Consider the following 15,560-nt stretch of genomic DNA (forward strand, 5'->3'; position numbering starts at 1 on the left):
ACATAGCTGAGGGGCACAGGCTTTGAGCACCCCAGGACAGCCGCCATCAGGGCCTGCAGCCTTATTAGAGTGGAGGCTACTCCGCTGTCTTTTCACCTGGTCAGCAGTGGGGCACACAGAGGTTACAGGTGGGGTAGGGGGTAGGGATCTCCCAGAGGAGGGGTGGGGGGCAGTAGCCATAGTATCAAATCTGTTAAAGAACAGAGTAAAGACTGTTAAAGACCTCCCTCATGTTGTTTAATTCAACGTCCATACGTTGCAACACAGTAGACCAGTTAACCCTCATGTTGTACTCGTGTCAAATTGACCCCTTTTCCTATATTAATGTTCTTTTTAACTACCATCTTTTTAATTACTAATTGTAATTACCGGAAATAACATTTCTTCCACACAAGACTCTTTGGCAAGCACAAATCTCTACTTTTATTAATTTTGGGGTGTCTTGTTCAATTTTATAGATATATTTGTTTGTAAAAATAGTATTGAGTAAAAGTTGACATTTTCTAGTCTGTGATTATCCATCAACATACTTTCATTTAACTTTAGTCAAAATAATTCCTAATTTCTGCTTTTCTTAGTCAAACATGAGGTATAATCTCTTAAAAGTTAGGTTTTTGACCATGAATTCAAAAAATAACTGTGAAACTAAAGTTAAAAAGTTAGTGTTACGTGAGTAGTGCTAAACATCAAAAAAGTGACAAACATTGGAAAAAAAGCATCAAAAGTGTTGAAAAAAGGGCCAAAAACGTTAGAAAAAGTAAAACAAAAACGATTAAAAAGCTTCGACAAATATGTTGATTTTCAATTTTGACAGCAAAAGCGTTAAGTAGCTGGTCTACTATCTTTCCTATAATTTTTCAGCAACCTGATTCTTATAGCGCTATGGCAATTGAGCATTACTTTATCTTTTGAGTGCAGAAAACAATAGAATGATCACTCAATCCATAATTACTTACCCCTTGTTCTGCTATTCCAGACTTTTCTGACACTAGAACAAGTTCAATTAGAAAATTCCGCAGAGATTTTAATATGAAGGTAAAAAGTGCAAATGAGAGACCGCGTAGATGCGATGTGACCACTTGTAGAATATGATTTGAGAGCGCGTAGATGATTTTTTTACAAGCTCTCAAATCATATTCTGCTTGGTACACATTCTAATAACTATAAAACTAAAAATAATAAAAGTGTTAAGTGTCTTAAGCCTTCAGAGATAGACCTTTTTAAAATCTATTTAAGACCTTTCTGTTTCCCAGAAACAGCTATGACGTAGCTGGAGCTAAACAAACCAGACTCCATTTAAAAAAAAAACTACTTTTAGCGTGCATAGAGCCAACATATTTTCACATGTAAATCGGCAAAGTATGTGTTTATTTCAACCCCCACTAGAGTTTTTCATGGTTGGAAAAGTGTAGAAAAGACCAAAACGTCTTCTCATAGTTTTATTTGGTTTCTGTCGACTTTGAATGAAATGTGTTTTATGATGCTAAAATGACAATGACAGAAACAAGGTTAAAACATCACAAAAAGCTCAGAAGAGGCCAAAAAAACATTTATTTACATGGAGTCTGGTGGGTGAGGTCCATCATGACAACATGTTAGCTGACAAATAACACTTCTTCTTCTTCCCTCCTCTCCAAGTCTCTTCTCTGTGAAACCACAGACTGACAGTCTGAAAACGGGACGATACATAAACTGTGATTTGGGAGAAACCGTGCTTGATATCTGAATGTCCATTCAGCCCAATAAACGCCAAAGTCTTGTCTTTGGTTTAAACTTTTAATTATGTTTCTACGTTAAAGTATGGCGATACAGTATGGTCCCAAAGAGGTGGCGCAAATCTCTTCGAAAAGTCATAGCACACTATTCCCGATCATTGCACACGTGTTGATGTATTTTGTGTGCACGTGTTGGCAACGCTCCAGGACTAGTTCGTGGACAAAAATGTGGCGGAAGATGGCGAACAAGAAATAGTGGTTAGAATCTGTTTTCCTGTGTTTATTTCTTAGCCTGGTTCTGTTTTGTCACGTATTTTTTGGTGTTGTCTTTGTTCTTTTTCCTGTTTTATTTTGAAGTCTGGTCTCTGTCTTGTCTTTAGTTCTACTTCCTGCGTTTTCCCGCTCCCGTGATAACGTGATGTTTTCCACCTGTTTCCCAGCCCTCTTGTCACCTGCCTCTTGTTACCTCGTTACCCTCTGGATTTAGTCTTTGGGCTTCCCCAATCCTGTGTCAGATCATTATTTCTGTTTGGTGCAGCTGTGTGTTTAGTTACCTTATTCCTGTGATTCCCGTTTGCCTCGTGCCTCAGTTCGATTTGTTGCCTGCCTGTTTTGCTGGACACTTTTTGTCGGTTTGTTTATTAAACCCTAACCTTGGAAGCTCAACTTTGCCTACCTACTCGCTGCACTTGGGTCTTACATTTCATACACTGGCAACAAAATGACTAATTACTTATAATGCAATTACTGCTGCATCCACTACTAATACAAGTACACATAATACAATACTTCTACCCTAATACTACCCTAATTAAATTAGCACAACATAATTACAACTAATATTAGAGTTTTGGATACAAATTTAAATATTGCACAACAAGCATCTGAAAACTTACGAAACTCAACAAAAATAACTTCACAATTTTAGAACCTTACGAAAACTAAGTGCTATTACGTAAATACTTTGCTGCTGTGTTTTGGGCTTACACATATGCAGCCAGGAGCTGCACAGAAGAGTTTCTCTTAATAAAGCCTAGACACAATTTTAGAAATAGTTGCACTGATTATCTGCAATGGATTTTTATCTAGTAACTTTGAATATTTTTAAACAAGAGGGGAAGTGGGCATCCAGTGATTTCTTGTGTGCAGTGTTAATCACCCTTTGAAAAGCCTTTTGTTATGTTAGCCATTTGACCCAACAATAATAATGAGACACACACACAGAGAAATAGCAGTTAGAAATGTTTATTGAACAGGCGGTTAGTGAATGTGCAAGAATGGAGAGTTGGACAGGTGCTTCGAGATGGAAAGTAAGGTTGAGGGGGGGGGGGGGGGGGGGGCAGCAGCTGCATATTCAGAGCAGGATCACATGAGTTTAACAATCCCGACGCTGATGAGGTTAACAGCTCAGCTGGATATACTGCAGAGATGACTGGTGGAATGAGCTGCAGCTGTGTGGAAGCTGTGAGGAGTGAATGGCCACGCCCCTTGACCCAGATCCTCAAACCACGCCTCCAGCCACGGCAGGTGAAGACAACACAACAGTAACACAACAATAACCTTCATAGACTTCCTTTTTTTGGGTTGTTGGCCGTTAGTTTAACCTAAATGAGTCTTTATCAGCTGTGTGGCAGAGAGTTGCCCCTACATGGCTCTCACCTCTGCACTTGCAGCATTACCTGGTCAGACGGTATGGCCAATCAGCTTGCTCTGTTGCCCTATAGCTCACCCAGTAAGACCGTGCACCCCCTTTGCAGCACCATGGGTTAGAATCCGACCTGCGTCCTTTTGCTGTGTGTCATTCCACCACTTTTATCCCCCCCCACCCTTTCCTGTCTATCCACTGTCAGTGTCAAAATACATAAAAGCCAAAACAAGTACAGTACATGTGTATATTTAATTTAATTCAATTGCATTCCAAAATAGGAGAAAAATGTAACAAATGTTACACTATGACAATAAAAGTTGATCCAACCAGGCAATCTGATTGGCCAAACATCCAGAACATGCTCAAATCAGCAACAATAGTGTTGAATCTAAAACTGTTTTTGAAACATTTGTATTAATTAAATTAATTAAATGAATAAGAAAACAGAGTGAAAATAACATTCATATAGTGATTCACAAGGCTCTGTTAACTTTATTGGAAATGTTTCCTTTAAAACTGTGACTCTGTGCTACTTTAAAAAACAGTTTTTACATGTGTACAACTTTGCTTCATTAGTCACAAAGCCCTGTCTGCACACACTGCCAGCAGAGTAATCCTTTTACTGTTTGCTACATTTTTTATATTTTCAGCGCTTTACCATCCAACAGCATTGGACAATTGGTGAAGCAGACAAAGGTGTTCCAAAAAAAGTTTCACTGAATCAGGAACTGACCTGAAAACTTAGAAAAATAGAAACGTAAGACGGGAGAAAAGCAGCAGGGAGCGTCCTCGGGGCCACTGTCATTTGCTAATCCATATTTAAGAACTCTTCGCAAACAAAAGCAAAATTGCACAAGCACTTCACATTTCCATTGCATTTGCTACCCTCTGCACAGCTATTGTGACTCTTAAAGTTTTCTCTTAAAGCTTCAAAATATATATATATATATATAATTATATATATATATATATATATATATATATATATATATATATCACAGCTTACAGCTGTACAGCTGCGCGCCTGTGACTCTCTGTTCATGTGAAGTCCTGCCTCCCACCCAACTTATTGCAAGTAGGTCCTCAGGCACGCGCACGCAGAATTTAGAAATGTAACTGCAGATTCAAGGAGTGCAGGCATGATGTTAGAAAAGCTGTAGACTGTGTGCAACTTCTACAAAGTATGACTGATATATAGAAGTCGGCTATCATCATCCATACCATCAGTTTTCTTGGTAGAAAAATCATATGATAAGTGAACATTTTTGGCACGGATAAAGAAACCAAATCAAACATACATCTCTATGCTTAAACAAAGCCATCAAGAACTGAAAATAGCACTTTGAAACATACCGTATCTTTTTTAAGAAGGACAGTTGGTTGAAGAATGGATGATGGTAATCTGCCAGTGTTTGGTGCTGAGTAGTTCGGTCTCCCTGTCATTCACAAAAGGCCTTCTTTCCTTTTAAATGTGTTAGCGATTCATGCAAAGTATCCTAAAAAGAAAGGAAAGGTTAGTTGAAGAAAATGTAAAGTTCTAAATCTGACTAACTGCATCTATCATCTGTGACCATGTTTTAGGACATTGATGTCATGTTCAGATGTTTTTGACAATTGCACTCACATATCCAGATCCGCAACTTTCCTTTAACAAAGGGAAGCTGATAAGGACAGACCTTAGTGTGTGTGAGTTCCACATACTCCACGTGAGATGGATACCTGCAAGTTTTAAGTGAGAAACTTACATTCTGATACACATTTTTTCATTGAATTTCTGCATTTTCTTATCAAAGACTTACATTTTCTCCTGGCTTAAGTGGTCGAACAGGGCTTGAATCAACATGGTTTTGAGTCTATTCTTAGCATGCAACTTCAAGGCAGCCTCACCATTAGTCAAGGCAGTGAGGACAGCTGGAGGAAACCGAACTTTGCAGTCGAACAAATGCTGGGATGCAGCGGGTGTCCGAATTGCAGGACTCTGTTTCACTGCAATAGAGAAAACTTAGATTCAACCCTCTGGAGTCAGCCGTATCGCATATGACATAAAACCACAAACATCAAATGTCTTGTTTAATATCTCCAGATCAAACGGTGCAGAGAAGTACTTCCTCAACAATTGTAGCCCATCCAGAAGCTTTTTTAAATCGTCGTGGAATTCTTTGTACAACATAAATAAATAATTATGATTCCAAAAATCAATGTTACAACAAACACGTCCCTCTTGTTTCTATCCTCTCTTTCTTTATACCCCCCACTCGTAAACGAGACGGCTGCACGAGCCGCTGTGTGAAAAACATGCATAGTGTGTGTGGCTGTGACACTGTTTCTGCCGCTATGTACATGAACTATCATGCGGCATATGTGAACCGAAGGCGTGCATCGGCTCCCTGGATGTATAATAATAACTGTCAGCTTGTTGTCCGGTTGCTCTCCACATTGTTTTTACGTTCAAATGTTTAGGCACAAAAAACACTTGTCAGGGAAAACCATGACATACATGAAATGACTTACCCTTTCAGCTGCTTTAAACCGCCCAGGAATTTCACCTGGTATTTCCTTCTTGGAAACAGCCGCTCACTCATTTGTTCGGTCATCTGCATTGGTAAATGTGCTGTATTTATATAGCGCTTTTCCAGTCTTAACGGCTACTCAAAGCGCTTTTACATCTTCAGGATACATTCACCATTCACACACATTCATACACTGTGACTGAGGCTACCGTACAAGGTGCCACCTGCTCATCAGATAAACACTCACACACATTCACACTCCTATGCGCAGCACCGGGGGCAACTTAGGGTTCAGTGTCTTGCCCAAGGACACTTCGACATGGGACTGCAGGGCCAGGAATTGAACCCCCAACCTTCCGATTGACAGGCAACCGCTCTACCACTGAGCCACAGCCGCCCCGACGCTGTTGTTGAGAAAATTAGTGTACATCCACCTTCTTCATTGTCTGTGACACAGAAAAACATTAGAACTGAACCCAGCACATTTATGAGCAAAAAGACAATACATTGCTAAAAACAGTTGGCTGCATATAAACTACTCATGTTAATCAGGACGATGTTAATCATGTTAATATCATGTTAATGTTTCAACTTTGATGCATCTTTCCACCCCAAATATAATGCACACCTTATTCGTACCTTACTCCGGGAAGTTCTTTCAAAGGCCGATGGATGAGTGTTATGATTTCTTTACCATCACATCTGTATGCATCCAGAGCATGAACGTCTACCTCCTCCCCAGCCTTGAACAACAGCTCATCAGTTTCTCTGATATGGTATGAATGAAGGGTGTCTTGAAAACGCTGTTGTTGGGAAAAGTTAGAATCCACTAGAATTTGACCAAATATGCGCAATCATTTTCACAAACAGTGGTATCTGCTCTCCATGTACAAGATCCAGAATGAAGATATTTCGGACTGTATACTTAGTAGAGTTCAATATGCTGCATTTACTCTTCCAGAGTTTCTTGTCCACGGCAATAACTGTCTCTAAGTTCAGCAAACAAGCCCGTAAGTTTACTGGAAGCAGGGGCCAACTCGCTGACGCTGGCTCGTCAGTGTTAGTCTTTGATGGGACTTTCAGGTTGCCATTCCCAGCACTGACAGAGCTGATGTCTCTTTGCAAGAAACCGACATATATTTACATAGTTATTAGTGATTCATGCGATTTTCTTGAAATACTGATGTTTAGCTTCATATCTCATGCACCAGTAAGACTGATGTGCTCCAAACTCAAGAATGAGCAGAGGATAATGCACAAGGAAATGCAGTTTAGGCAAGAAGTAAGCAGGAAACAGATACAACCTTAATCTTGTTAATCTGTCAAAAAAGTGTAATCAGTCCATGTAGATGACTTATTCAATAAGTGCTTATGATTAGAGCAAGAACAATCTGCCAAAAATCTGCCATAATCTGCCAAAACTTATTGTCCTTTTCAACCTTAGGTAGAACGATGAAACTGAGGGTCCTGACTAATGTCCATTTTTCAACAGCAGTCCCAGAGATATATTTCCATTCAGTGCAACCTTTTCAGGTATCAGAACAGGTTTGAAAGGGCAATCATTCTGTCCATAGCAAAACTTCCTTAAACTTTCATTAACTACCGGGATGCTTAGAGTTTTATTCCTGTGCAAGGCCATTAGAACAGACTTTAGAACAAGAGGAGCAATGCCTTCTAGGAAGTCATGCATAACATCTGGCGGGAATGCCTTGGTAGTTTCAGCTTCTTAAATATACACGGGCCATTTACATCATATGTTGACTTACAACTTGGATCTTCCTCAACACATTTTAAGTGGAATGCGTGAGTTGTGTCTGTCCTTGGGACACAACCGTCCTCACTATTGTCATAAACAGGTCTTTATAATGACACATACAGAATGTACATATTCAACCATTACTGAAAGAACCACTGAAACCTGCAAGTGTGTGAGCAGTGAGAGTGTCTGCAGATAGTTAAATAAATATTCTTCAGGACAGTTTTCTAGTCCGCACACAATAGATAATCAACTTTCAATTGGATGATAGATTTGTTGATGTTTTAGTAGCTCCTCATTAGTTGGTTTTCTCGTGGAGCACCGTGGACACTGATAGTATGCCTCCCTCTAAAGCCTCACCTATGAAGGCTTGTAGGTACTCCTGGAGATCATTATCTGGGGCAGTAATCTTAAAATGCCCTGTGAGTTTTGTGGGTTAGGGTACTAGTGGGGGATGTATATAAAATTCAATTAAATTCAATTTTTATTTATATAGTGCCAAATCACAACAACAACTATCTCATAGCGCTTTTCATAAAAGAGCAGGGGCCTGTTGCACGAAAGTAGAATAAAGATATCCAGGATAAGTGAAAAAGCGCAGCTTGACTTAGTGTGATCTGCTCATCGCGGTTTAATCGGTTGCACGTTTGCCGAGCCAGGATGAACAGGTGAAGCTATATCAAGCCAGGTGTAGATAGCCAGGATAAGTGCCCGTTCACGGCTTTCTCAGATAGACCACGTTATCGATCACAGATTTACTGATGCAGAATTGAGAAGACGTATGCGCCATATGTAATGGATGTGCGCGAGAGTGCGTCCTTGGGCAAGACACTGAACCCCGAGTTGCCCCCGGTGATGCGCATCGGAGTGTAAATGTTTATCTGATGAGCAGGTGGCACCTTGTACGGCAGCCCTGGCCACAGTGTATGAATGGGTGTGAATGTTTCCTGTAGATGTTAAAGCGCTTTGAGTAGTCGTTAAGACTAGAAAAGCGCTATATATATATATATATATATATATATATATATATATATGTAAATGTGCTGTATATATATATATATATATATACAGCACATTTACATTTACCTTGTATGGCAGCCTCGGCCACAGTGTGTGAATGTATCCTGTATCCTTTGAGTAGTTGCTAACTAGCGTAGCTAGTTATCTGTGACCCCAGACTCCACATAGGACTCCATTGCGATTTCGCTCCATCTGACGGATCTAACCCTCGACCACTACATGCGTTGTGTCTGAGGTTGATTTGCTAATCAACACATTATTAAGTTGCAACGGGAGAAACTAATGTCGATAAAATCACGAGTTACGATTGGATGTTTGTCCGCTATTTAATTTTGAAATCTACCGGATCCTCTGTGCATTTAACTTCCTGTGTGGTGCGATCTCATTGATGGGTTTTGAAGCGTCAAGGCCCCATGAAGAAGAAGTAATTTTAGCCTACTTATTGAAATCTTTCATTGTTAGCTGTTTGAATGTTTTCACTTTGTAAGAATATGGACTGGCGTGTTATTTGTGGTATTACTCCTCGATCACAATTATTCAATTAATAAATAGCCAGGGAGTGATGATGTTACGACATACACAGTGCTGCCACCACCTGTCTGTTCTCAGTAATAACTTATTTCTGGAGTATGATCAAGTTTTTCTCTGCATTTTCTCTGTTTAATTGTATTTATATTTTTGGAAGTATGCAATATCTATCTATCTATCTATCTATCTATCTATCTATCTATCTATCTATCTGTGGAGGGAAAAGATGATCTGTCAAGCTTTTGCAAACATAGCATGTGTTCTCTGGTTTGCTACAAAGTGGGAGTCTTTCAGGCTTTTGAATTTTTTAATATACTGTAGAACAACATAGCTTATGGAACAAAACAATGGGATTGAACATGTCCTTAGTTTGTGGTGTTCTCCTCTGTCACCCACTGTGGCGGCCAAGTCTTCCCACTGTAATAAAAAGAGATTGTTGTTAATTTAGGTCTCTACATCAGCCACGGATTAAATTCAAAACATGACAAGGTTAAGGGCAATGAAGAACAGCAATCAACCCCTTCATTCAGTAGCTTTACAAACTTACAGAAACTTGATAACAGTAAATTACCTGCATATGGTAACATTTTGGTTACGGTTTGAATATGCATTACCTACAGTGTAGCCATTTATTTGAAATCATATACCACTGCTCCAAAGGTATCCATTGGAAAAGACCTCTGCAATTTGCTGCACAATAATAGTCTTGAAAATTTGGTCATGAAAGACCTCCCAAGTTTTTCGACTTTTGTAAATACCTTTTAACCAATGTGTGTTACTTTAGCAACCCAATGTCAACATCTAATGAAAGGAAAAAGGAAATCTTTGCTCAAAATAAATTGGTGAATATGTCTAACATATATCTCTCTATTATGGCAGTCAGGTTTATCTGCCTTCAGCACCACATAACTGATAAAATACACAAATACTGTAAAACCTTAACAAATAGCTCAGTGTCAAAAATTGTACGCCCTCTTACGGGCCTGATGTATTATCACATTTTGATAAATGAAACTCAGTCTCAGTTAGTTAGCTTTGCATAGTAGATCTCCATTCCCTTGCGCTGCTTAGCGTGTTTAAACTTTAAGCAGCATGTAACATATCATTATTTAGTTTTGATTTTAAACAATTAATCCATCCAGTTAATATCATGGTACCCACATGCACCAAATTATAATTAGTTTAGATTTGAGGAAGAGTTTTGTGCAAAAATAAATTTAAGGCAATTCACATATAGATGGCTATCCCAAATGTAACCCATTCAGTTAAGTGGCTGAAGCAATTATGGATGTTAAAAGCGCTTGTATAGTCTCTGGGACCACTCAAAGCACTTTTACAACGTTCATCACCACCACCCTTTTGCACACACATTCATACAGCACTGTTTGCTGACAGCCTTTGGAGACTGGATTCCCAGGCATTCACACACCCAATGACACACTGAGGGGAAAGAGTGGGTTCAGTGTCTTGCCCAAGGACACTTTGACACACTGAGCCACAGCTGCCCACAAATACAAGCAAAGGCTATTACTTAAAGTTTTGAAATACTAAGACTTAGGTTATTCCAATCAAAACTATGATAAATTGTACATACCAGAGTGAACAGGGCTCCCACTCCACCAACTTCATTTGGATCCCCTGTAAAAACATCAAAATTGGGGGGTTAAGGGATGCAATTCCACTGAGTACATCTAAGACTTTTAATATTGTAAAGCTAACCTTTCGTATTTTGCAGCAGATCACCCTCTTCACTGGGTAGTAAGGTTCCCCTTCTTGGATTCCATGGTTACATTTTGAAAGAGCAAAAAAAGTAATGAGTTTAACCTCATACATCTTCATCAATGTATTAGAAAATGATTTTGACAGACAACACATGATATATTTACGACTTAAATATACCTGGTTAAGACAAAATAATCACTGTATTTGAAGTCTGATTTGAAATGATGAAATGTAAATATGGGAAAGCTTAATAACCTTTGGGTGATTTTTTTTTTTTTTCCCCTCAGTTTCCTCCTTGTAGACATGTCTGAGGCAAAATTCTTCTGCTTTTTTTTGTTTGCAGACATATCTTTTGAGATTAAGGAAATGAAGCTGTGAAGAGCTGTTTTTACAATGAATACTGGTCCAAATACTTCTATCCCAATAACAAGTATATATGACACATTATATATTGTAAAGCTATAAATCTTTTGCAAGGAACTCTTTGAAATACATGGAAATTGTTTAACCATGTGCTGTGTGGTCACTTCTTTTCTCCACCAAGGGTTATAGACTAGAGATGTACAAACAGGGGACCAATTGAAGGAAACCCTGGAAGATAAGGGGAAAAACAATGAAAGTAGTTCCTCATAAAAGGATTTGCATAACATTTTCCACCTATGTTAAATATAATACTCTACAAAGACAATCTTTCAACTGAAAAAACTTTATTGGTCTTATGCTAATATTACCTCAATTTGAGGCCTGCAACATGTTCCTAAATACCTGGGACAGGATGAAGACTGTGAATGTTTGGAACATTCCACAGGTGAACAGGTTCATTGTAAACACGTGAATGTCATGATTGGGTATAAAAGGGCCATCCCTGGAATTCATTCACAACCAAGTCATCCTTTGTGTTAGTGTCCATGGCATACCCATGCTGCATGACATTCAAAATGAGTGAATTTCTCCAAACAAACAATAAAGCTTTTCAGATTGAACATTCAATATCTTGTCTTGGTTGTTGTTAGGTTCAAAGACTTGAGTGGTAAAATAACACACGGACTCGGAGTTGCCTTTTGTGACTTTGCAAAGGGGAAAAGTGCCGAAAAAGTATTCAGCAGTCTTTTTCCGCCCTTTCATCCCCTGCATGGCCATTTTATTAAGTGGGTGTACACAGAACATTGATTAACATAATTGGTGTAGTATATAGTTGTTTAACATACTGTAAATGTGGGCTAAAATATCATTGTTTTACATAAAAGTGGGTTAGTACATCATATTATCTGCTATACTATTGGTAAAAGAGAAACTGGGTGTGCTAAACAAGTTTTAAGGTTAACATAGTTCACTGAAGTTTTAATAAAGAAACAATAGCTCCTTCACACAGTCGCAGCTGCAAATTAATCTAATCTTACCCTGATGGTCAGACACAGGAGTGTCTGACTCTCCTCGTCTCAGTGTTCTTCATTTCTCAAGGTTTCAAAATATTCACATGATAACTTTTAAACAATAATACTTGTTCGACTTTCATACAATATAACTTTGTTCAGTCTCCACAATGTTAAATATAAAACTCTACAATGACAATCTTTCAACTGAAAAAACTTTATTGGTCTTAAGCTAATATTCCCTCAATTTGAGGCCTGCAACATGTTCCTAAATACCTGGGACAGGATGAAGGCTGTGAATGTTTGGAACATTCCACAGGTGAACAGGTTAATTAGAAACACGTGAATTTCCTGATTGGTTATAATAGGGCCATCCCCGGAATTCATTCCCAACCAATTCATCCTTGGTGTTAGTATCCATCTCATACCCATGCCCCATAACATTCAAAATGAGTGAATCTCTGCAAACAAACAATAAAGCTTTTCAGTTTTAACATTAAACATCTTGTCTTGGTTGTATATTGATTGAATATAGGAACTTAACTGGAATAGGGGGTTGTATTATAATCAGGGACCTAATTTATAAATGTATAAACTAGGGATGAGCGAGTACAGCATTATCTGTATCTGTATCTGTATCTGTTTACCACATGAATTATCTGTATCCGGATCCGTACTCGGACTGGGCGGGGCCTAAACCAGAAGTGGTCAGATTTAACCAGGAAGTGGGTCGGGTTCTCTTGAAATGGGCGGGGCTTTAACCAGTATGTTATTTAAACATGCAATTGATAGGAGTTGATCAGAAATTGTTATATTATATATAACATATTGTAATATTGCTGATTTGAAAACTATTTACATGACAGCATCGAGCTTCAGATCAATGGTGTTGTCATGGTAACAAACAAACTATATACAAAACGTTTTGCAACAATGAATACAACACATGCGGTTGCAATTATGAAGTAAAATGTAATGAACAAGAGTTTTCATACTCATGTCTGAAACCCACGTTCACCAGAAATCTACTGGTTACTATGTAAGGACTACAAACCCCACGTTCACCAGAAATCTACTGGTTACTATGTAAGGACTACAAACCGAAGTTAAAAACAAACCTGAAGCTGAAGAAACCCTAAACGTTAACGGAACAGATCCGCAGACCCGATTGACTGCCTGATGGAGCGGGAGCGCGTGAGAGAGAGAGAGCGAGCGAGAGAGAGAGCAAGCGAGAGAGAGAGAACGAGAGAGAGAGAGAGAGAGGCCGAGGGAGCGCATTTCTCCGTGTTCTGTGTGTGTGTGATTGATCCGAGCGGGTTTGTAGGCGGGGGGGCGCTGTGATTATCACAGAACGCAGCGCGGCCAGTTGAGGAGTTGTATTCAATCCGAGCCCGGATATATATATATATATATATATTTTTTTTTTTTTCTTAAAAGGGGACAATACATATTAATGAACATTTTCACAAATGTAAATATGCCAGATTGTAGCCTTAGGCTAATTTCCATCTGCAGACCCCCTGCTGATATTGACTCATATTACTCGTATAATACTTGTACTCGGCAAAAGTGCTTTATCCGTACCGGATACTCGTTTCAGCCGGATACTCGGATCATCCCTAGTATAAACACATATAAACAAACTGAGAAATAAGAAACTGATTAGGATGACAGAAACCCACGCTCCCCACAGAATATGAAAGTTTGCTAAGTTATACGATATTTTGAGTTGATTATCATTTATTAACCGAAGCCAGCCTAGGGCGTGAATTGTTATAGCCATGTATTTTGATGTGTGTGTGTGTGTGTGTGTGTGTGTGTGTGTGTGTGTGTGTGTACATACTGAGCTTGTCCATATACAAATTAGACTGCAGTGAATATATACAGTTAAAAATGAGGAACCTACAGCAGACTTTGGATGTGCAACAGTGCTCTCCATCATCATCAGTTCATACATAGATTGGAGCTGTTCTGGATGGGAAAGATGGGAGGAGTGGAAGTGAGATGGAGGGGAGGACTGGTGGTGGGCTGGAGGGGAGGACTGGTGGTGGGCTGGATGGGAGGAGGACTGGTGGTGGGCTGGAGCGGAGGACTGGTGGTGGGATGGAGGGGAGGACTGGTGGTGGGATGGAGGGGAGGACTGGTGGTGGGCTGGAGCGGAGGACTGGTGATGAGCTGGAGGGGAGGACTGGTTGTTAGATGAAGGGGAGGACTGGTGGTGAGATGGAGGGGAGGACTGGTGGTGGGCTGGAGGGGAGGACTGGTTGTTAGATGAAGGGGAGGACTGGTGGTGAGATGGAGGGGAGGACTGGTGGTGGGCTGGAGGGGAGGACTGGTGGTGAGATGGAGGGGAGGACTGGTGGTGGGCTGGAGGGGAGGACTGGTGGTGAGATGGAGGGGAGGACTGGTGGTCGGCTGGAGGGGAAGACTGGTTGTTAGATGAAGGGGAGGACTGGTGGTGAGATGGAGGGGAAGACTGGTGGTGGGCTGGAGGGGAGGACTGGTTGTTAGATGAAGGGGAGGACTGGTGGTGGGCTGGAGGGGAGGACTGGAAGTGGGCTGGATGGGAGGAGAACTGGTGGTGGGCTGGAGCGGAGGACTGGTGGTGAGATGGAGGGGAGGACTGGTGGTGCAGCACCAGTCCACCTGTTTCTTCCTGAGCTTTTCTTCTTCTTCCTATTTCTTCCTGAGCTCTTCTTCTTCTACTGGCTTCCTGAGCTTTTCGTCTTCTTCCTGTTTCTTCCTGAGCTTTTCTTCATCATCCTTTATATTCCTGAGCTTCTCTCCTTCTTCCTGTTTCTTCCTGAGCTTTTCTTCTCCCTGTTTCTTCCTGAGCTTTTCTTCTTCTTCCTGTTTCTTCCCGAGCTTTTCTTCTTCTTCTACTGGTTTCTTCCTGAGCTTTTCATCTTCTTCCTGTTTCTCCCTGAGCTTTTCTTCTTCTTCCTTTTTCGTCCTGAGCTTTTCTTCGTTCTCTACTGGTTTCTTCCAGAACTTTTTTTCTTCCTGTTTCTTCCTGTGCTTCTCTCCTTCTTCCTGTTTCTTACTGAGTTTTTCTTCTTCCTTCTGTTTCTTCCTGAGCTTTTCTTCTTCTTCTTCCTGTTTCTTCCTGAGCTTTTCTTCTTCCTCTACTGGTTTCTTCCTGATCTTTTCTTCTTCCTCCACAGGTTTCTTCCTGATCTTTTCTTCTTCTTCTACTGGTTTCTTCCTGAGCTTTTCTTCATCATCCTTTATCTTCCTGAGCTTCTCTCCTTCTTCCTGTTTCTTCCTGAGCTTTTCTTCTTCCTGTTT

The 15,560-nt window shown here is 40.1% G+C and overlaps 1 protein-coding gene across 1 annotated transcript in view; it reads right to left on the reverse strand.

Annotated features, from left to right (window-relative positions):
- Positions 1–14,520: 14,520 nt before the first annotated feature.
- The window catches only part of LOC116699835 (golgin subfamily A member 6-like protein 6), a 16,766-nt gene continuing 15,726 nt past the window's right edge, over positions 14,521–15,560 (reverse strand). The window contains exon 6 of the mRNA XM_032532623.1: positions 14,521–15,560. This exon is cut by the window's right edge and continues 495 nt beyond it. Coding sequence (XP_032388514.1) covers positions 14,949–15,560 — 612 coding nt within the window. The 3' untranslated portion in view covers positions 14,521–14,948.

The sequence above is a fragment of the Etheostoma spectabile genome, chromosome 12 (genome assembly GCF_008692095.1).
Source record: "Etheostoma spectabile isolate EspeVRDwgs_2016 chromosome 12, UIUC_Espe_1.0, whole genome shotgun sequence".
Taxonomy (NCBI): domain Eukaryota; kingdom Metazoa; phylum Chordata; class Actinopteri; order Perciformes; family Percidae; genus Etheostoma; species Etheostoma spectabile.